The sequence below is a fragment of the Lagopus leucura genome, unplaced genomic scaffold (genome assembly GCF_019238085.1).
Source record: "Lagopus leucura isolate 7727_CA_CO unplaced genomic scaffold, USGS_WTPT01 Super-Scaffold_806, whole genome shotgun sequence".
In the NCBI taxonomy this organism is placed as follows: Eukaryota; Metazoa; Chordata; class Aves; order Galliformes; family Phasianidae; genus Lagopus; species Lagopus leucura.
The window spans coordinates 8226847-8243993 of NW_024962260.1; the positions used below are offsets into that span (position 1 = coordinate 8226847).

The 17147-nt window shown below is 47.3% G+C and overlaps 1 protein-coding gene across 16 annotated transcripts in view; it reads left to right on the plus strand.

The window, feature by feature from the left end:
* FBRSL1 (fibrosin like 1) overlaps positions 1–10691 on the plus strand; it is a 416097-nt gene extending 405406 nt beyond the window's left edge. For 15 of the 16 annotated variants that reach the window (XM_042865419.1, XM_042865413.1, XM_042865420.1 and 12 more), the window contains 5 exons: positions 1124–1256; positions 4326–4403; positions 6018–6101; positions 7129–7363; positions 9346–10691. In XM_042865419.1, the coding sequence (XP_042721353.1) occupies positions 1124–1256; positions 4326–4403; positions 6018–6101; positions 7129–7363; positions 9346–10582 (1767 nt within the window). In that variant the 3' untranslated portion in view covers positions 10583–10691. The remainder of the gene's footprint in view (positions 1–1123; positions 1257–4325; positions 4404–6017; positions 6102–7128; positions 7364–9345) is intronic. The other variant, XM_042865414.1, reaches the window with a different exon arrangement.
* Positions 10692–17147: the final 6456 nt, after the last annotated feature.

Here is a 17147-nt window from a genome sequence, read left to right on the forward strand (position 1 = left end):
GAGTTCAGCTGAAGGGTACCAAGTGAGCAGGAGAAATTTAAGTGTTTGGAGACAGAGAAGAGAGGTGGAGGGCTGCTTTGCCCAAAATCCAGCTTTGTACGAAGCGTGGATGTTTAATGTCATTTCCCTTCTGTACAACTACCTCCTGTGGAATATGGAGTATTATCCCAATAAGGATTAAGTGACTGATACTGTGGAGAATGTTTTTCCAGACATGGACCTGGAGAGTAGGTTGGCAGTTCCCATGTTAGAGATTGTTGGGCTTTCTGCATTGCAGTGAAGACGGGGTGGCTGTGAACCTCGAGAGTCACCAAGATGCAGATACACCGGGGTGCTGCTGTGGGCTCAGAGCTCCCTGTGGCAGACAGAATAGAATTAATATGGCTTCTGTAGAGTGGCATTTTTTATAGGTCCTGCTGTAGGGTTTTCTCCCATTAATGAAGAATATTAAGTGCTCAAATAAGTACTTCTAAGAGTTACGTCTTTTTTTCTCAGTAAGTAAATATATCTTGAAGATGCATACTTATGAAGAGGCATGCATGTTGTTGACTTAGGTGCAGTTCCTTGGGCTGGCCACGCTCACTTCTGTAGGGGAAGGGTAAAAGTAGCCCCTGGGTGAGACTCGTAGTCAGTTTTCTTCATCTCTCTCCCCATACCTTCATGCTGAGTGATGCTGGCTGGAGGAAAGACACAGTCTAAAAACATCTCTCTCTTTCCAAACTGGAAAAGCAAACCAGACGAGTCCGTCACCCAGCTCCCAGGGCTTCTGTCGGCAGCTTTCTGCCCTCAGAATATTTTTTTGTCAAGCTGAGACTGCTGACTGCTCCCGCGGTGCAGCACGCTCGGTGTATCGTGTTGCATGCTCCAGTGTGTGCTGAGGGGCTGAGCGCTCACTTCAGACCTTATTCATGTGGATGAGGCAGGCAGCTGAGAGGCTGTGGAGTGAAATGGCCTTATAGATGCTGTCAGAGCGCGGCTGTGGTACGTGACCAGAGCTGCTGCTGTCACTCTTACTAACTCTCCCTGGCAGTGCTAAGCAGCTACAAGCCTCAACTCCCTTTCTTCTTCTCCCATTAAAAAAAAAGGTAATGCATAATGAGACTGTTTTTGTATTGTTTGGCAGCAAATGCAGCTGGATCCCCACAAGCTCGAGATAGGCGGTAAACTTGACCTGTTCAGCAGACCTCCAGCCCCTGGAGTGTTTCCAGGCTTCCATTATCCACAGGACCTTGCCAGGCCTCTGTTTTCTACCACAGGTAAGGGCAGCTCATCATTTGTTGCTTCCTCCCCCCCACCCCTCCAAAAAGAAAAAACAAAAAACCCCACTGCATTTAAAGTGTATCTCTGCAGCTGCGTGTGCCTTCAAAATTGTAGTGGGCGAGATTGCTTCAGGGGATGTGGAGGCACTGGGGATGGGGCTGTGAGCCCTGCTGTGGGAGCAGAGCTGGCAGCCTGCAGAGCGAGTTCTCTGCATCACTGAGCTGCAGCATTTGGCTCTTGAAGTTGTGTCTGTGTGCTTATGTGCCTCCCTGATAGACTGTGGAGGGATATTAAAAAGCAATTTTGACAAAACACTTGAAAATGTTTCCATTGCATACGATTGGAAATGGTCCTAGGTTTCTTTCTTGCTCTTATATTTGCTGTGTTCTTCTTAGCTCATCCACTCATCTAGTTGTGTTTGTTTTCTGGAAACCTGGAGGTTTTGTAAAGTGAAAGACTTCACTAACAGAACAGAATTGAAAAATAGCACAGAAAGTGTATTTTTTAAGCAGTTGTTTTGTAAATGTAGAATTCCCTTACATATTTCTAAGTGCAGCCATCTCTGAGGCTTAAAATAGTATTGAATGTTTTAGAAGAAACTACTGTTTATGTAGATAAATTGCTTTCCAATATGTTGTAGAAGTAATTACACTTAATTCGATTACAAAAGTCCAGTAAGCCTCAGTGTACTGTTCTTGATGTTTCTGATCACAGGAGACTGCAGCTCTGACATTTTCTCTTTGGAGGTCACTGGTGCTTTTCATGCCGGTGCCCATTTGCCAGATGCTGATTTTCTTTGTTTGAGATGCTAAAGTCAGCCTTCTCAGTGGGCTGACAGTTGACATGGTGCAGTTCAGCCCCTTATGTGTGTAATTCATTGACAGCAAGTGCAATGCTTTTATGATGCAGTATTGAATCATTACTGTTGAGATGAATGAGGTTAGAAGTGTTCCGTGAGTTCGGTCCCGAGCAGGACCAAAACACAGCAGGATGGAGCTGAAGCCTCAGTGAGAGATGACTTCTGAGTGTGTGTCAGGTGGCCTTCAGGAGCTCCAGTAGTGGTTCAGTGTCCTTTAGACCTCACCTGTGGATGAAAAGTCTTAAACCTCGAATGCAGGTTTCCGCTGCGTACAGTTGTTGCTGATTCCAGCTGCATACTGTTGAACGCTTCCCTGTGTTTTGGTCTTTATAACGACACTTTGATAGTATGGAGCTGAGATACTTACTGCATCTGCTGGGATGCATGAGCACAGCTGATTTACAACCCTCCACCTGTTCTCCTGTGGCAGCTGTTTCCTTACCACTGGCTCATTCTGTCCAGTGTTGTCATTACAAGAATCGTGCCTCCTGTATGGTTTTACTGCTGAATGCTGTCTTGGACAGAGTCTACCCCACCCTACCGGGCTGAAACAGTCTGTTGAATCAAAGCACCAATCTAATTGGTGTCTTGAGCTTTTTCTCTTACAAAGATGCAAGCGTGGCTCGCTTCTCCATTCATAAAAGCAAGAGTGGAAGAGTGTGAAATAGATATATTAAAGATGGCAAATTAATAAAAAACTTCTATTGGAGAAAAACAACCTTACAGCAGCTTGTCCACGAGTGTATTAATCACAACAGCCATCACATTAACTCCAGGCAAAGAGTGCTATCGAGGTGAGCAAACATTGCAGCAGTAATATAGAGATGAATAAATCTTCTGCTCCGCAATATCTGAGGCATTCTTTTCACCTTATCGAACAAGCGTGTCGCCGACGTGAGTCATGGCTTCTGCTGCATTGCCTCGTTACTGTGGGAGCCATAAGTTATCTTAGGGCCACCTGTCCTCAGGACGGATGTGCGGCTGCCTGGCAGACGCTATATTTAATAACTACCTGACAGCCTGCAATGCTGCTACCGGCTTCCTCCAGAGGATTTTTTATTATCAGCCCGTGTAGTTGAGTTTGTAAGCCGTCTCCTTTGAAGAAATCTCCCATCCATTATACACCTTCTGAAATCTTAAAGGATTAGGAAGATGGCAGTCTCCATCTGTCTTGAGGCATTGGAGCAGTCAGAATGTTTATAGATAACTTCAGGTCTCATACCCGTGGTCTCTCTTAAGTTTCCTCAACTAATTTTCTGGCTGCTTAGGTTTGTGGTGCCCAAGCTGGTGAGGGATGGGAAGCACTGTCTCCCTCTCAGGCTTTATAGACTGCTGATATCTGAACACAAGTGCGTTTTACAGCACTTCGAGCTCTGGCACCAAGGAAAACCAGGTCCTGGATTGACCAGCACCTCCATAAAGTCCTGTCCTCAGGAAAGTGCTGCTTCTGTCATTGTACGGAATGACGAGTTTCTAACAAGATGAGACAGTATGGCAACTTTTGCTTTCTGCAGGGGAGGCACAGGTTGTTACATCCAGGCAGCAACAGCACGCTGTGGTAGTTGATAATCCTGCCTTATTTGCTGAGGCAGAAGTACAGGCAGAGGAGGCACTGAATGGACATCATGGCCCAAATTTTTGCAGAGGATTTTTGTGCATACGTTTGAAAGACAAATATTCAAATTTTAGATGTTAGGTGCATCCTGAAAATGTTCTGTGCTGATCTCAAGGGGCTCAAGTCAAGCCCAGGAGATTCCCAGACACACACTGATTTCCAGTATATATGGGAATCTGTCTTCCTCCAAAGCCTGCGTATCCCTGTGCCAGGGGACAGTGCTTTCACGAGATACAGTTGCAAACCTGTTGGGCTCAGTGTGTGTCTGCCTGCACCAGTAGCAAATCTTTTATCTGCTCTGGTTTTCCCTTTTGAACCCACCTGAGCATGAGCTTGGTTCACCTGGGAATGCGGGACAGACTAGCTCATTGCAGCCTCTTCTTTCACCTTTCCTCAACCTAATGTAAAGTACTGTGCTGAGTTGTGCTGCTCCTTCCCCAGAGGGCATTGTGGTACTATGGCCGTGGGCTAGGAGAGGAAGAAATACCATGGGAGAGGCTGTGGTTGCAGAGACAGATGTGAAAGCTTGAGTTTGATGGGCAGGGTCTGTGTCACCTGCCACTGAACTAAAAAGGGACCTTGTTCTCACAGGTGCAACGCATCCAGCCACCACCCCCTTTGGTCCTTCACCTCATCATAGCAGTTTCCTGCCTACTAACCACTTGGCAGGTAAGTGTAAGTAAACCCTGCCTTCACCTTTACACTTCTGACCCTGGCTCTCAGCACGGCTCTGCCTGAGGCACTGTAGCAGTAGCAGAGGGAGAGGACAGAACTGTCTTAGGGATGAGGAGCTCACTCGGAAGTCCTCCTGCCCAGCCACCCTCTCTCATCTCCAGAGGAGAGGAGTGGGATTAGCAGACCCCCTCCTGTGAGAGGGGAGCGCGTAGCACTGCACACAAGCTGAAACCTGACCTCCGGAGCCCTTCTGTGTTGTTGCAATGTGCCCAGGGAAACAGGAGGTTTTACTTCAGAGGTACCTCAAACAAGTTTGACATGGGCTCCTCCCATACCCTCTCTCACCTATGAAAGTTCTTGGCTATGTTCTTTATTAAGGTTCACTGAACAGTTCCTGGCAAATAGCTGTTCTGCACATTGTGCCAGTCTTTCAGTTTCCTAATTGGCAGTAAGTAGAGCTTGATTTTTTCAAATTTCCTCATTTTAAAAGCTCACAAGCAGCTCGTTGCCAATTAAAGATCAAGCTCTGTTGATTAATGTTGTAGTAACACTCACCCAATCAGTAAATGTAGCATGCCACATGACCCAGTACACTTCTTTCTGTTGCAAATGCCCACATTTACAATTCCTGAACATCCTGTCAAAAACAGCTGTATCCCTGCAGTCACCAACTACAAAAAATATAAGGGGGAGGGGCAAGAACAGCTATTTCAAAATAAGTAAATAAGTGAATAGCTGTTGGTGTAAAACTCCAAGCTGTTTGGGCTGTTTGCCTGTGCATGGTAAATATAAGGATGTCCATGAGGAATTGGGAAGCACTTCATCTCCTGTGACATGGCAAGTTAGACACTGTAAAAAGACAGACAGTCAGTGGGCAGGAGTTGTTTCGAGATGAACAGGAGGAGAGCAGTGAGATCGTAGCCTGCAGCTGTCCTTGGAGGGTGTAAACCTGAGTTGGGCACTTGGAGAGGAACCCCTTGGTGATGGGTGCCTCAAGTGAAGTAAAAGGCAGGACTTTCGAAAGAACAAGTGTTAGTAAGGATAAGGCCATGCTATCATTTCCACCACTATAATCAAGAAATCTGTTATGGGAGAGGATTTGGGCACGAACAGACCCACATGTTTAGTTGGTGTATGGATGGATGTCCATAGCAGTTAGGACTGTTTCTGTGCACCAATACAGAGGGCAAAAGGTTGTACAGAGAAATAACAGTGAGACACTGCATCCCCCTCATTTTGCTGACCTAGGAGTCTGCTTACGTTCTTTCAAAGCAATTACAGTGCTTCTGGTATTACTGCTGACAGGGAAGGGGAGTTAACAATTTAGCAACAGCCACCTTAATTGCAGCTATAGAACTTAATTTCTCGCTCCCCTCTGACTGGCATACAAAAGTTTATTGCAGCACCTGTTTGCAGGGTGAGCACTGAATCCCTTCTCCATTTTAACATGCTGGGAATTTTCTGTGCAAAGAACCTTGCGATGAGAAGGATCAGCTTAAAGTCTGGCCTAATCCTTCTTGGATTCAGACCGTTAAGAAGGGGAGGGGTGCATTTCATTCTCCAACATTCTTGGCTAAATGCCTGCTAAATCCCTGTTTGCCTTTCCAGATCCATTTAGCAGGTCAAGCACCTTCAGCGGCCTTGGGAACTTAGGCAGCAATGCCTTTGGAGGATTAGGCAGTCATGCTCTGAGTAAGTACTGGCTGGGTTACTGCAGACAAACATCCCTTCCAGAAAAGCCACATGCTAATATTTACAGCAGCTGGTGGTAGTTTTTAAAGAAGTTTATTTCCTAACCTCCATTCTGCTATCTGAAAACACTGCACCTAAGATTTCCAGGTCTCTGCGGTGGGAGCTTTTCTGCGTGTCACAGACATCAGTAGCTGTGCCCTGTGTCTCCTCACTGCTGAAGGCTGTTGCCTTGTGTGTTCCTAGGGGTGCTGGAGCTGCTTGACCCGCTGAGCTCTGGCACACCGTGTGCATCTAAGATAACACCCTTCAAACAGTGGAGATGGACGGGGGGCGGCTACTGATGCTTCCCCTAATTCAGAGTGTAGACTTCCTCTGTAACCAATATCTGGAGTTTGAATTACCTGTATAAAATGATTGCACATCAAAAGCATGTTACCTGTAGGCAAGACATGCTCGGGAGCCACACATGAGAGAGCATGCTTATGCATCTCATGGTGCGACAGGAATCAGTTCGAGACTGGTGGAGGAAAATCGTGTGACTGTTCTAAAAAACCCTACAGCCAAGCTCTGTTTCTGTACACATACATACGTACCACCAAATAGTCTGGTTTCTTTAACAAAAACTCCTTGACTACCCAGCTGCAGGCGGCTGATTGCTTGTAACTACCCAGAAATTAACGGTTTTGCCAGTGAGGGAAGCTGAGGAAGAGTTTTGCTTTTGTGCTGGAACCTTTGCAGGGGTGGGGGGCAGAAAAGGAGCTGTGCACTTTTGTAAGCCATCTCTGAGTTATTTGGATGTACACAGCTAAAGCTTCCTCCACCGGTGTCCTTAAAAGAGCTGGTGGGTCTTTGGCCAGCGCCAGAGGAATCTCTGACGCCCTGTTAGCAGCTCTCCCTCGCCATGAGCTCCACGTTAAGAAGTCTTGAAAGGACAGCTCTGGTTTTACTTTGTCTTGTGCAAAATGCATCTGCAATGATTCGGTTTGAATTATCTTTAACCCTTCCTCCTCCCCCGCCGTTATTCTAGCTCACAACAACATTTTTACTCACAAAGACGGCCCAAACCTGCAGAATTTCAGTAATCCCCATGAGCCGTGGAACAGACTCCATCGCACCCCGCCATCCTTCCCAACACCTCCGCAGTGGCCCAAGCCGAGCGACTCCGAGCGAAGCTCCTCGGTGACAAACCATGACAGAGACAGGGAGCGGGAGCCCGAGAAGAGGGATCTTTCTCTGAGTAAAGACGACAGAGACAAAGAGAGGTGAGCAGCGTGTGCTTTTGAGCTGTTTATTCTTCCGGTTCTCTTTTTCCTCTGTATTTCTTCTCATTTTTCCTTCACTGCCAGTTCCCATTGTAAAATCACCTTCAGAGCAAAACACTGATTGTCTCTGAAGCAGCTGATAGCCGTGTCCCCCAGATAAGTGTAAGTACTAGTGGCACAAAAGAAACGCCTGCCTTTTAGGTTCTGTCCTCTGTGGAAATACAGTAGGCTTGTCTTTCCTTCCCTGCTAGCGGGTTACTAAAAAGCACCAGGTTGGGAAAGCGAGCATGTCAGTGCAGCTTTTGGGGGTGCTTGACCGTTTTTAGCAGCCTCCTTTAGCAGTGCCACAGATTCTGAAACGGTGGAAGTGGTATTGTGATGGGTCCTTTGTAGACAGTCATAGCTCTTGATGAAGGTAAACTGATAAACTCAAGTGTTAGCTGGACGTTAATGAGATAAAAATGCAAATGTCTGTATCTGGAGCAGCATGCATGAATTCATTAGTAAAAGTGATTTTAAAAAATTACACTGTAGGCAAACCCTTAGTAACGATGACAGAAGTGTATCACCTGAGCTATAGGTACGTTGTTAGCTTCCAGCTTTATGGTTCTGAAGCTTTACATCTTGATTTTGAAGTTCTTTATATTCCAGACCCTGGCTGTCTCCAACAGCCTATTTCTTTTGGGCAGTAGAAGCCTGCAAACCTTAGATGCATTTGACTGCTGATCAGGGTTTTGCAGTTTGCCTGGAGTGCTTTTAATGAGCTCTTCAGGCAGTGCCTGTGAACAAGATTACATAGAAGCAATAGGCTGAGAATCATCTTGCTTTCAGTGTTAAACTGTCTGACACCCTTGTATGAATAGTCATTCAGATAGGAAGCTCCCTTGTTGGCTTTAGCATAAATCATTTCTAAACCAAGGTTACTTCACTCTCAAGAGTGTTCACACAGGGGTTAACATCTCTATTACGTTTCTATTAATTCAGCCTAAGCTGTCCCCAGCATCGATGTTTGGACATGGTTTTAATAACCTATATCCCTGGCCAGCAATCAGGACTACCACAGAGAGAGAAATCCAGGTTAGCAACTGTAATCATAAAGAATAAATACTGAACTCCCCTAAACACCTCCAGTTCTCAGCACTCTGGCCTTATGGCTCTCAAACACAAACTCAAGGCACAAAAGGAAGGCATCACTGAGCCCTTCCAGCATAACACTCTTCTCTCAATCCCACCATGATACTCTGCATTTAAAGTATCTGTCATTCAGAGCAAAGCGCTTCTAAAAGGTGGCCTTATTTATTCACTTAAAGACATGGGAATAAGTGCAACTGTTTGGCTTGCTCAGAGGCAGAAATATAAATCCCGTTCACACTGCTTCTTCTACACAGTGGAGGTTATCCTTGAACCCCTTGCTCCTCATTGCAGGCCGTCATTCCTTTTCTTGGCCTGTGCAGGGATGTTTTCCTTAAGCACTTGGCTGAATTGACAGAATGCCAACAGCACACAGTTCACTGCAGCTCCACAGAAAAATAATCATCATCTCATAGCTGCTTCTAGTTGTTGAGGCTGTCTCATGAAGCACCCACGTACTTTTCCATAGGTTTCCAAAACAGTTCTGTTTTGTGTGCCTACATCCATGCTCTAGGAAAGGATCCACGCAGTAAAGAGAGTTGTAGCCAAGGAAATGTTCGTCTGGCAGCAGGAGATGTGCACACACAATAACCACCTTCTTTAAAAAGCAATAAACCATCCGTACTTTTTCATTTCTTAGTGGACAGTGAACTAGCCTGGTGAGCTGCGTTAAGGCAGGTAGTTCGTCCCCCGCAGGGGATGCCACAGCTGTGGCTGATGCTAGCAGAGCTTTTCAGGTCATTTTCTGAGCAATCTAAAACGGTGCAGCTAGGCACAGCACTGCGCGTGTCCAGCATCACGTGTATCTTTGTTTGCACAAACCCAAGGACGTATCTGCACTTCTTTTACAGAGACCTCATGGATAAAAACAGACATTCAAACAGATCCTCACCGGCATCAGCTCCAGTGACGCATCAGATCAGCAATCTCATCCGCAGCAACAGCCAAACCTCCAGCGATCCCATCAGGCAGGTGAGCCTTGCTGAAAGGGAAAGGTCCAAAGAGCCTGAGCGAGAGCACCCTGACCGGCTGAGAGAGCCGCCCATAGCAGAACACAAGATTAAAGAGAGCCGTTCCCCAGTGAAGGAAACTCCAAGCCATGATAAGAGACCCTCTGAGGACAACACAAAGCCAGTAATCCAGTCTGTATCCCCATACAGCAAACCTGCACTAAGTGAGAGCTTGAAGCTTACCAATCTAATGAGCAAGGACATGGAGAGAAAGACGGAGCTTCCCAGTGACCTGCAGAAGATTAAGAATGACATCAAGGTCAAAGAGGAGAGGAAGGAAGACAGCGACGTGCTGGTGGTGGGCTCTGAGCCTTCACAGCACTCCCGATCGGTGGAGCATCCCCCGCCCCCTACTTTGCACGGATTATCATTGCCTCCCTCCATGGCCGCCTCCATGCCCATCTCCATGGGCAGCGTGCACCAGATGAACAACATGAACGTGCTGGACCGCAGCAGGATGATGACCCCGCTCATCGGCATGAATCCTCTATCAGGAAGAGAGAGGCTGCCGCACCCCGGGTTTTCCTGGGACCCGATGAGGGACCCGTTGCGAGATGCCTACCACCGGAGCTTGGACCTGCACCGTCGGATGGACTTCCAGCTCCGGACGGATCCCATCCACAGGTTCCCCACCACCTCTGGGTTTTATGACCACGAGCGTTCTTACAGAGACAGGGAGCCTCACGACTACAACCACGAGAACCTTCTGGAAGCGCGCCGAGAGCAGGAGCGGTTGCGGCAAGTGGAGGAAAGGGAGCGCTTGCACTTACGGGAGGAACTTGAGCGTGCCAGAATGCACCACTTGCACTCGTCCCCTATCGAAAGTCACCTGGCACACGTGCCATCCTTCATGCCTCATTTGAGCGGGATGCATTACCCCAGACTGAGTCCATCCACTGCCATGCACAACGGCATTCTCAACAGGAACCCTCCGACCGCGGCGCTGAGCGCCCCGCCGCCCCTCGTGCCAGCGAGCAGCACCCGGCCTGCCTCCCCCCGCAGGACTACCCCGCTCACTAACTCAGAGTCCAGGGACTACTCCCCCTCTAGGAACCCCAAAGAAGTAGAGGCCCGATAGTCCCCCGCACGGAACCTTGAACTCTCCTGTACATAAAGCAGACGGGGAAAGGAAAAAAAAAAAAAACAAACAAAAAAGAAAAAGGAAGGAGAAGAAGAAGAAGAAGTAAAAAAAAAAAAAAAAAACAAAAAAAAAAAAAACAACAAACAGAAAAAAGAACCGACAACAAAAAAAAAAACACAGAAAACCTTTTACAAAATGCACTGCTGTAAACTTTTTTTTTTTTTTTTTTTTTTATTTTTTTTTTTTTTGAAAAAAAAAAAAAAAAAAAAAAAAAAAAAAAATACGAGTTAAAAAGAAGAAGTTTGTACATTTTTTCCCAAATGTGAGAAACATTTTTAATGGATTTGTATTTTTTTTAATTTTGTGCTCTTTATTCACTTAGGGGAAAAAAAAAAAAAAGAGAAATTTGCTTTTGTTTTTAGTTAAATTTGCATTTTAAAGGCCTCAGATCCTTAAGAAAAAATACCCAGGGTTTCTTAAAAGTATTATTTATGGAAATACTGTAGTTTTACAGTCCACTGTGAGGTTCCCTTCTGAGGCCCGTCGATCACTTACCTTGGTACTTTGGAACCGAAGTTACAGATATATATTAAAATATTAATAATAATAATAATGTACAAAACTGTTTGTTTTTTGCCTTATTATATTATGCAGAAATTTAAGAGGAATTTTTTTTGACTTCTTGTTTTAAACAAAAGAAAAACAACAAAAAACAGAAAACAAACTGTAAATATTCTGTTAATATAAATGTACACCAATATTAAATTCTTAACATAGGTAGACTTTATAAAAATGGTTTCTAGAACCACTCTGGTTATTTGTTAACATGGTTACAACTCATACTCTTGTCACAGTCCGAAATTCACACTCAGAGCGCTACGTACGGCATATATACTTCAACTATGCAAGAACCTGGAGGCAGGTCGTAGTGGATGCTGGGGGGAGGAAGGTTCAAAAACAAACAACCCAAAACCAACCAACTCGCAACGACGGAGACCGGCGGAAGCGGCACGTGAGCAGGAAGCGGGCGGCTTGTGTTTCACAAAGGAAGAGACTGGATTTTTGTACAAACACAAGGGACGGTTGGGCGAGGGAAGAGAGACACGCTCCTGGAAGGGCATTCTGGTTTCCGACTCTTCAAGCTGGCAGAAGCAGATGGAACTGGCACAGTACCATGCGGCAGACCCTTTCCTGATTTTTTGTTTTGTTTTGTTTTCCTTTTTTGTTTTCTCTTTTTTTGTGTTGTGGGCAGGATCGCTGGCAAGCAAGGACAATTTTCCGTGGACCCCTTGTGCTAATTGTGCAGTGTTCTTATTGGAATCTGTATACAAGACAAAGTAGAATTTTAGGAGTGCAAAAAAAAAAAAAAAAAAAAAGTCTAATGGTTGATTAAAAAAAAAAAGAAATTCTGATATATTATCTATAGTACATGAAGACCATAAGCAAATGTTTGTTTCAGTGTGGTTCTGCCTTGAACTGCTTTTTGGCATGATTTATTTTTTATTTCCAATTTTACTTTTCATCCATATGTAAATTTTGCCATGTTTTACTTGCTGTACCATCCCCCCCTCCCTTATTTTATTTTTCAGTGTCCATGTTTTATATATCCTGGGCTTTTTCTCTCTAGTTAATTCAGCCATCCGCTACTATTTTCTTGGCTCTGTAACTCTTGTTTCCCCCCCCTTCCCCATCCTCCCCCCTGCACCCCCTGTAATTTTAAACATTCAGTTTCCTTGTAGATCAATGAAGATAAATACAACATTGATTTTGGATGAAAAAGGCAGTGGTGTGTTTGTGTGAGTGGCCGGCGCTGCCCAGCGGAGGCCGATGGTCTGCGATGGCGGCTGGGCGCCGGGGTTGGTGCTGGAATTGGGGCTGAGTTCGGTCTGTGGGTCTCTGCTCCCGGTGCAAATGGTGGGAAGGATGGAGAAGAAGGGCCAGGCTCTGTGCAGCCGCTCACCAACAGGGCTGTGGCTGTGGGAGGGCCGCAGCCCCGAGCTGCTCTCACGTGTGTCTCTGTTTGCTCCCCCCAGCTCCTCCCGTGGGCTGAGAGCAGACATCTATGGGGCGTGGAGAGGTGCTCCGAGCCCCCCAGCCCTCAGTGCAAAGCGACTGCGCTTTAACAGCATGTTACGGCTTCTGTTCTTAAGTCTGTGTGTGACTAAGTTACCGAGCATAAAAAATAAAGTGAAATAAAATAGCAGGGTCCTGAATGTGATGAAAGGAGGCTTAAGACAAAACAGGCACTAAAAATCAGCACCTGCTCTCCCAGCTGAAATCAGAGGAACGTACAACACATGGTGGAAGCACAAAGTGTGCTGCAGTCAGCATAAAGACGTTAGTCATGCTGGCTGAGGGGCTGCAACTGTCCCCCTCCGCCATTGTCTGATGCACCGTCATGCTTGACATCACCTCTAAGGCAGACCTGACCAAATCAGCCTCCCTAACCTCTATGACAAAGAGTCCAAAGCGCAGGCTGTCAGTGCACACTGCAGCAAATCTGAGCTTGGGCCGTGCCCCGTGGAAGCGTTGGGCCCATGCAAAGTTTGGAAGGCAAGCGTTAAATCAGTGCCGTGCCACCGTGGCATTCCTGAAGGATTGCTTATTGCAGCTGCAGCGGTGCTGGAGGAATTCATCATGATGTGGCAGTCTGAATATTAAAAGCACGTCAGTGGTTTGCCATTTGCTGTAGTAGGAGGCATTGCTCTTAGGCTTTCGGAGGATGACCCGTCAATAACGCTGCACTGCAGTGGGATTCCTGCGGAATTACGCTGGGCTGGATTTCAGCCTTCTCACAAAACGGTTCATCGTGATTAATGGTATTATTACCTAAACAGAGAAACTAATTAATTCAGCCCTATTCCTTTAAGCTACCCCAGCTGAGCCGCCTTCTGTTTGAAAGGACTGTAACAGAACTTCCTGGGGTTTATGCATTTCTACCGCCGTTGAGCTTTCATTCTGTGCTCTTCTTACCATTTTTATTATACTTCCAGACCTCTCCTGAGGGACTTCCCTCGACCATTGACAACTTGGGAAGGAAGGGGTCATGGCAAGCAAATGATGGTGGGACAAAGGATGGGATTTGTGAGGTGCTTCAGGCAGCCTCTGCTTACGAGCAAGCTCGGGAGAGAACTGAGGGACGGCAGCTCTTGCAGTTGTCTGAGCAGTGTGCTGCTGAGGGTGTGATGTGTGATCTCCATCAGCCAGGTATGGACCAGCCATTGGAACAGGAGTACCCAGGAGATGGTGGGGTGCAGGAAACAGCCTAATGAATCCTCAGATGATTTGTTATAAGGTACTGTTTTGGTTTGTTCCTTCGTTTTTAACGAAAGATCTTGTGGTTCCCTAAATAGCAAGTTTTATTGCCTAAATTAAGCACCTGGGAATTCTCATTCCTGTTATTTACGGATGGAAAAAATAGAAGAAAACTGGCCAAAAGCATGGTAGGTTCCTTTCTGGGATCTGTGTTCTTAGCATCTCACTACAGTGAGCCTCAAGCTGCCAACATCCCGCCTGCTCTTAGGGATGCTCTTAGCCACTGATGGGCAGCTTCCCACCAAACCCATCAGGGTGCAGGAAGCCATGAGCTGTCTGTCAGGCTCCTGAGGGCTCTCGGAAGGAGAGAAGCACACGAGCCAATCTCCTGCCCTATGGCAGTGCACAAGTAGCAGCACACACCACTGACAACCACCTGCCTCCCTGCCTGATGGTGTTGATGATTCCTCAGCTGTAGGAGCTGATATAACCACTGCACAGAGAACAAAGGAGACAGGAGGAAATTTATGGTGTTTGTTTTTGTTGTTGTTCTTCTCTTTTTTTTTCAAAACTAAGATGGCTCTGGATTTCTGGTTTGTTTAATGGATGTCAGATACTACAGCGTGTGAGAAACTTCTGACAAGGAATCCAACCCGCTGCTGCTTTGCTCTAAGCCCCTCTGGACAGAAGAGGTGGTACAGTACCATAAAGTCAATGGTTACAGCTTCTATTTTAAATTAAGAAAGGCATAGCTGAATTCTCAGCTGGTATCCCTGAGGAGGCCAAAGCCTGTGCTGCTCTCCTGGGCTGTGCAGGCCATGCGTCAGAAAGCAGTGACACCACTCAGCTGGCTGGGGAGGCAGTTCGTGTGTGAGGACGGCTCTGGGGTCATGCCACGCCAGATCTATCTGCTCAAGAGCTCAGTTTTTCCTACCGTGTCCTGAGGAGTTTCAGCAATCGAACTCTTCCAAGCTCTCTAGAATGGTTTCTGTGCACCCTGCAGCCAGTGTGCTCACTGCATGACTTCACACAGCCAGACGTGGCCAAAAAAGTGCCTCTGTGAACTAATGAATTGGTTTAATTGTCTGCCAAACCTGCGAGCAGCCAAAAGTAACAAAGTTTACAATCCTGTGGTCTCATTTACAAGGGGATAATACAACAACTGTTTATTTTGTGAGATGTCAGAGTGAGGCAGGAGAAAATCGCAGCCCCCGTACAACATTCATCATCATCATCATCATCAAAATACTTTCAATAGGAAGCACCGATGCTGTTCTGCTCCATTAACATGCGCTGTGCTTCCAGCCCGCCTGGCTGGCATCGGTGTGGTGCAGTGCTGAGCTGCTGCACGGCCCCATCCGGCACACAGCCCCATGGAGGAGCGAGCTGCCGCTGCTCAGTGGAGTCAGCCTGGGGCTCCCAGGGGCGCTGCCTGGAGCCCACGGCTCCCGCTGCAGGGCCAGAGGCTCTGGGTGCGGGGGGAGCTGGGCTGTGGGAACGCTGCAGCGGTCGGCTGGTTTCTCTTCAGAATAGATGGTGGCCGTGCAAATAAGCTGGGCAGCCGGGTGAATGGCTGCGTCACCAAAGGCAGCTGAATGGGGAAGGAGAGGGGAAAAATAAATAAATACGTGCATACATCCCTGTGCAATGAATCCCTCCCCATTCAGATCTTTCCCTTTATTTCTTCCTTTGAGAAGCGAGGTTATCGGGTCTAACATCACATCCAAACATTTCAGCACTCGCATTATCCGGGATGCTCCAAGGTCAGCGCCTGCAGCTGTAAACTCATTAGTCTTGTCTTTTGTGAGAGAAGAAAGCCTCTTCATTCCTCCCTCGCCCCCTTCCCCCCTAATTAAAATTAAAGTATTTCCTGGCCAAAAGTCATTTCTGCATTCATTCATCTCAATTCTTTTCTGTTTGGATAAACCACCCTCTGGTACTCCGAGGGTGTTATGTATACAAACTATAAACCCTTAATGGTCCTGCCGTGTGTTATGACTGGCCTAAGGAGCGAGTGCAGGCTCTGAAAAAGCGGCTCTTGGCAACGCTGTGTGCGGAGCTCAGGCTCATCCGTCATATGCAATTAGAGATTAAAAGTGCTTGATGGACTATGGGGGAGCCCAGCACGGAGGGAGATTAGGAATGTAGGAAAGAAAAGGCAAACAAAAGCTTTTATCTCTGCGCAGCAGTGGCTGCTACAAAGCAGGATGGGAGGACGGGCCTCATTCTCCTGAGGCACCCACAGCCCTCCTGGCCCCACAGCTGCTGTGCGGGGCCCCGCGGCTGCACGGCCACCCACGGCTGTGCCACTGCCCACAGCCGGAGCGTGCTCTGAACCGAGGGTGCTGTGGGGGCTGCAAAGCCCTCAGAGTAAGGGGCGATGTCCTGGTTGGAGTCCTGCTGCTCCAAAAGGGTTTTCTTTCCTGCAGGCTGCAAGAGAGCGGGGCTAGAGGTGCCCAGCCTGAAAGAAAGATCTCCTTTCCGAGTTCCGCTATAGAAGTCCCAATCAGCCACTAGAGGTGCATTTAAATGGGTTTTGTCAAGCATTAAAAGGCTGCTGCCCTGCATTCAAAGCGACTTTCTGCGGTTTGGGCAGAAAGTGGTGTAAGTAGGTTTCTTCAAGTGTGTGTGATTGCTCGTAGCTGCTGAAGTTGATTTGAATCGCTTGCTGCTGCGCTCACCAATTTAGCCTGATAAATTGTGCATTATTAAATGGGGGAAGGGAAAGGGGCTGCGTTCTCCCTGACAAGAAAGTGCAGCGTTTCTCATTGGCGAGGAGCGATTCCTCTCATCAGCACAGCCTGAGAAGCAGCATAATGAATCATTTGCACCTGAGAGCTCAAGTCCTCTGCATTTCCCATCGCTCCTCGTGCTCTGAGATTTGGATCCCATGGGTTCTGCCCAGAGCCAGCCACAGGCATCGCGTCAGCCTTGCCCAGCGCTGGAGCTGGGAGAGGTCTGCATTGCCACAGTACTGTTCCTCATGCCCTGTGTAAGTGCAGGGCCTGCAGGCTGTAAGGCGGGCATCTCGCCGTGCTCCTCACCAGCACTGGGGTTGTCAGTGCATTGCCACACAACAGCCGGGTCCGTGGTGCCCTGTGATGGAGCCGTGCTAATGAGCTCCAGAGGGAGCCCGTTGAGCCCTCCTCACTGCAGGCACCGACCTCTGGGGAGAGGAGTTAAAAGGGGGCAGAGAGGAGCAGCGGAGGGAAGAGAGGCTCCAGATAGCTCCTCTGGGGACAGCGAGGTTGTGCTTGATTAAAAGCGGTGCTTTATGAAAATGTTATTTGCTATGCTTGGAAGATGG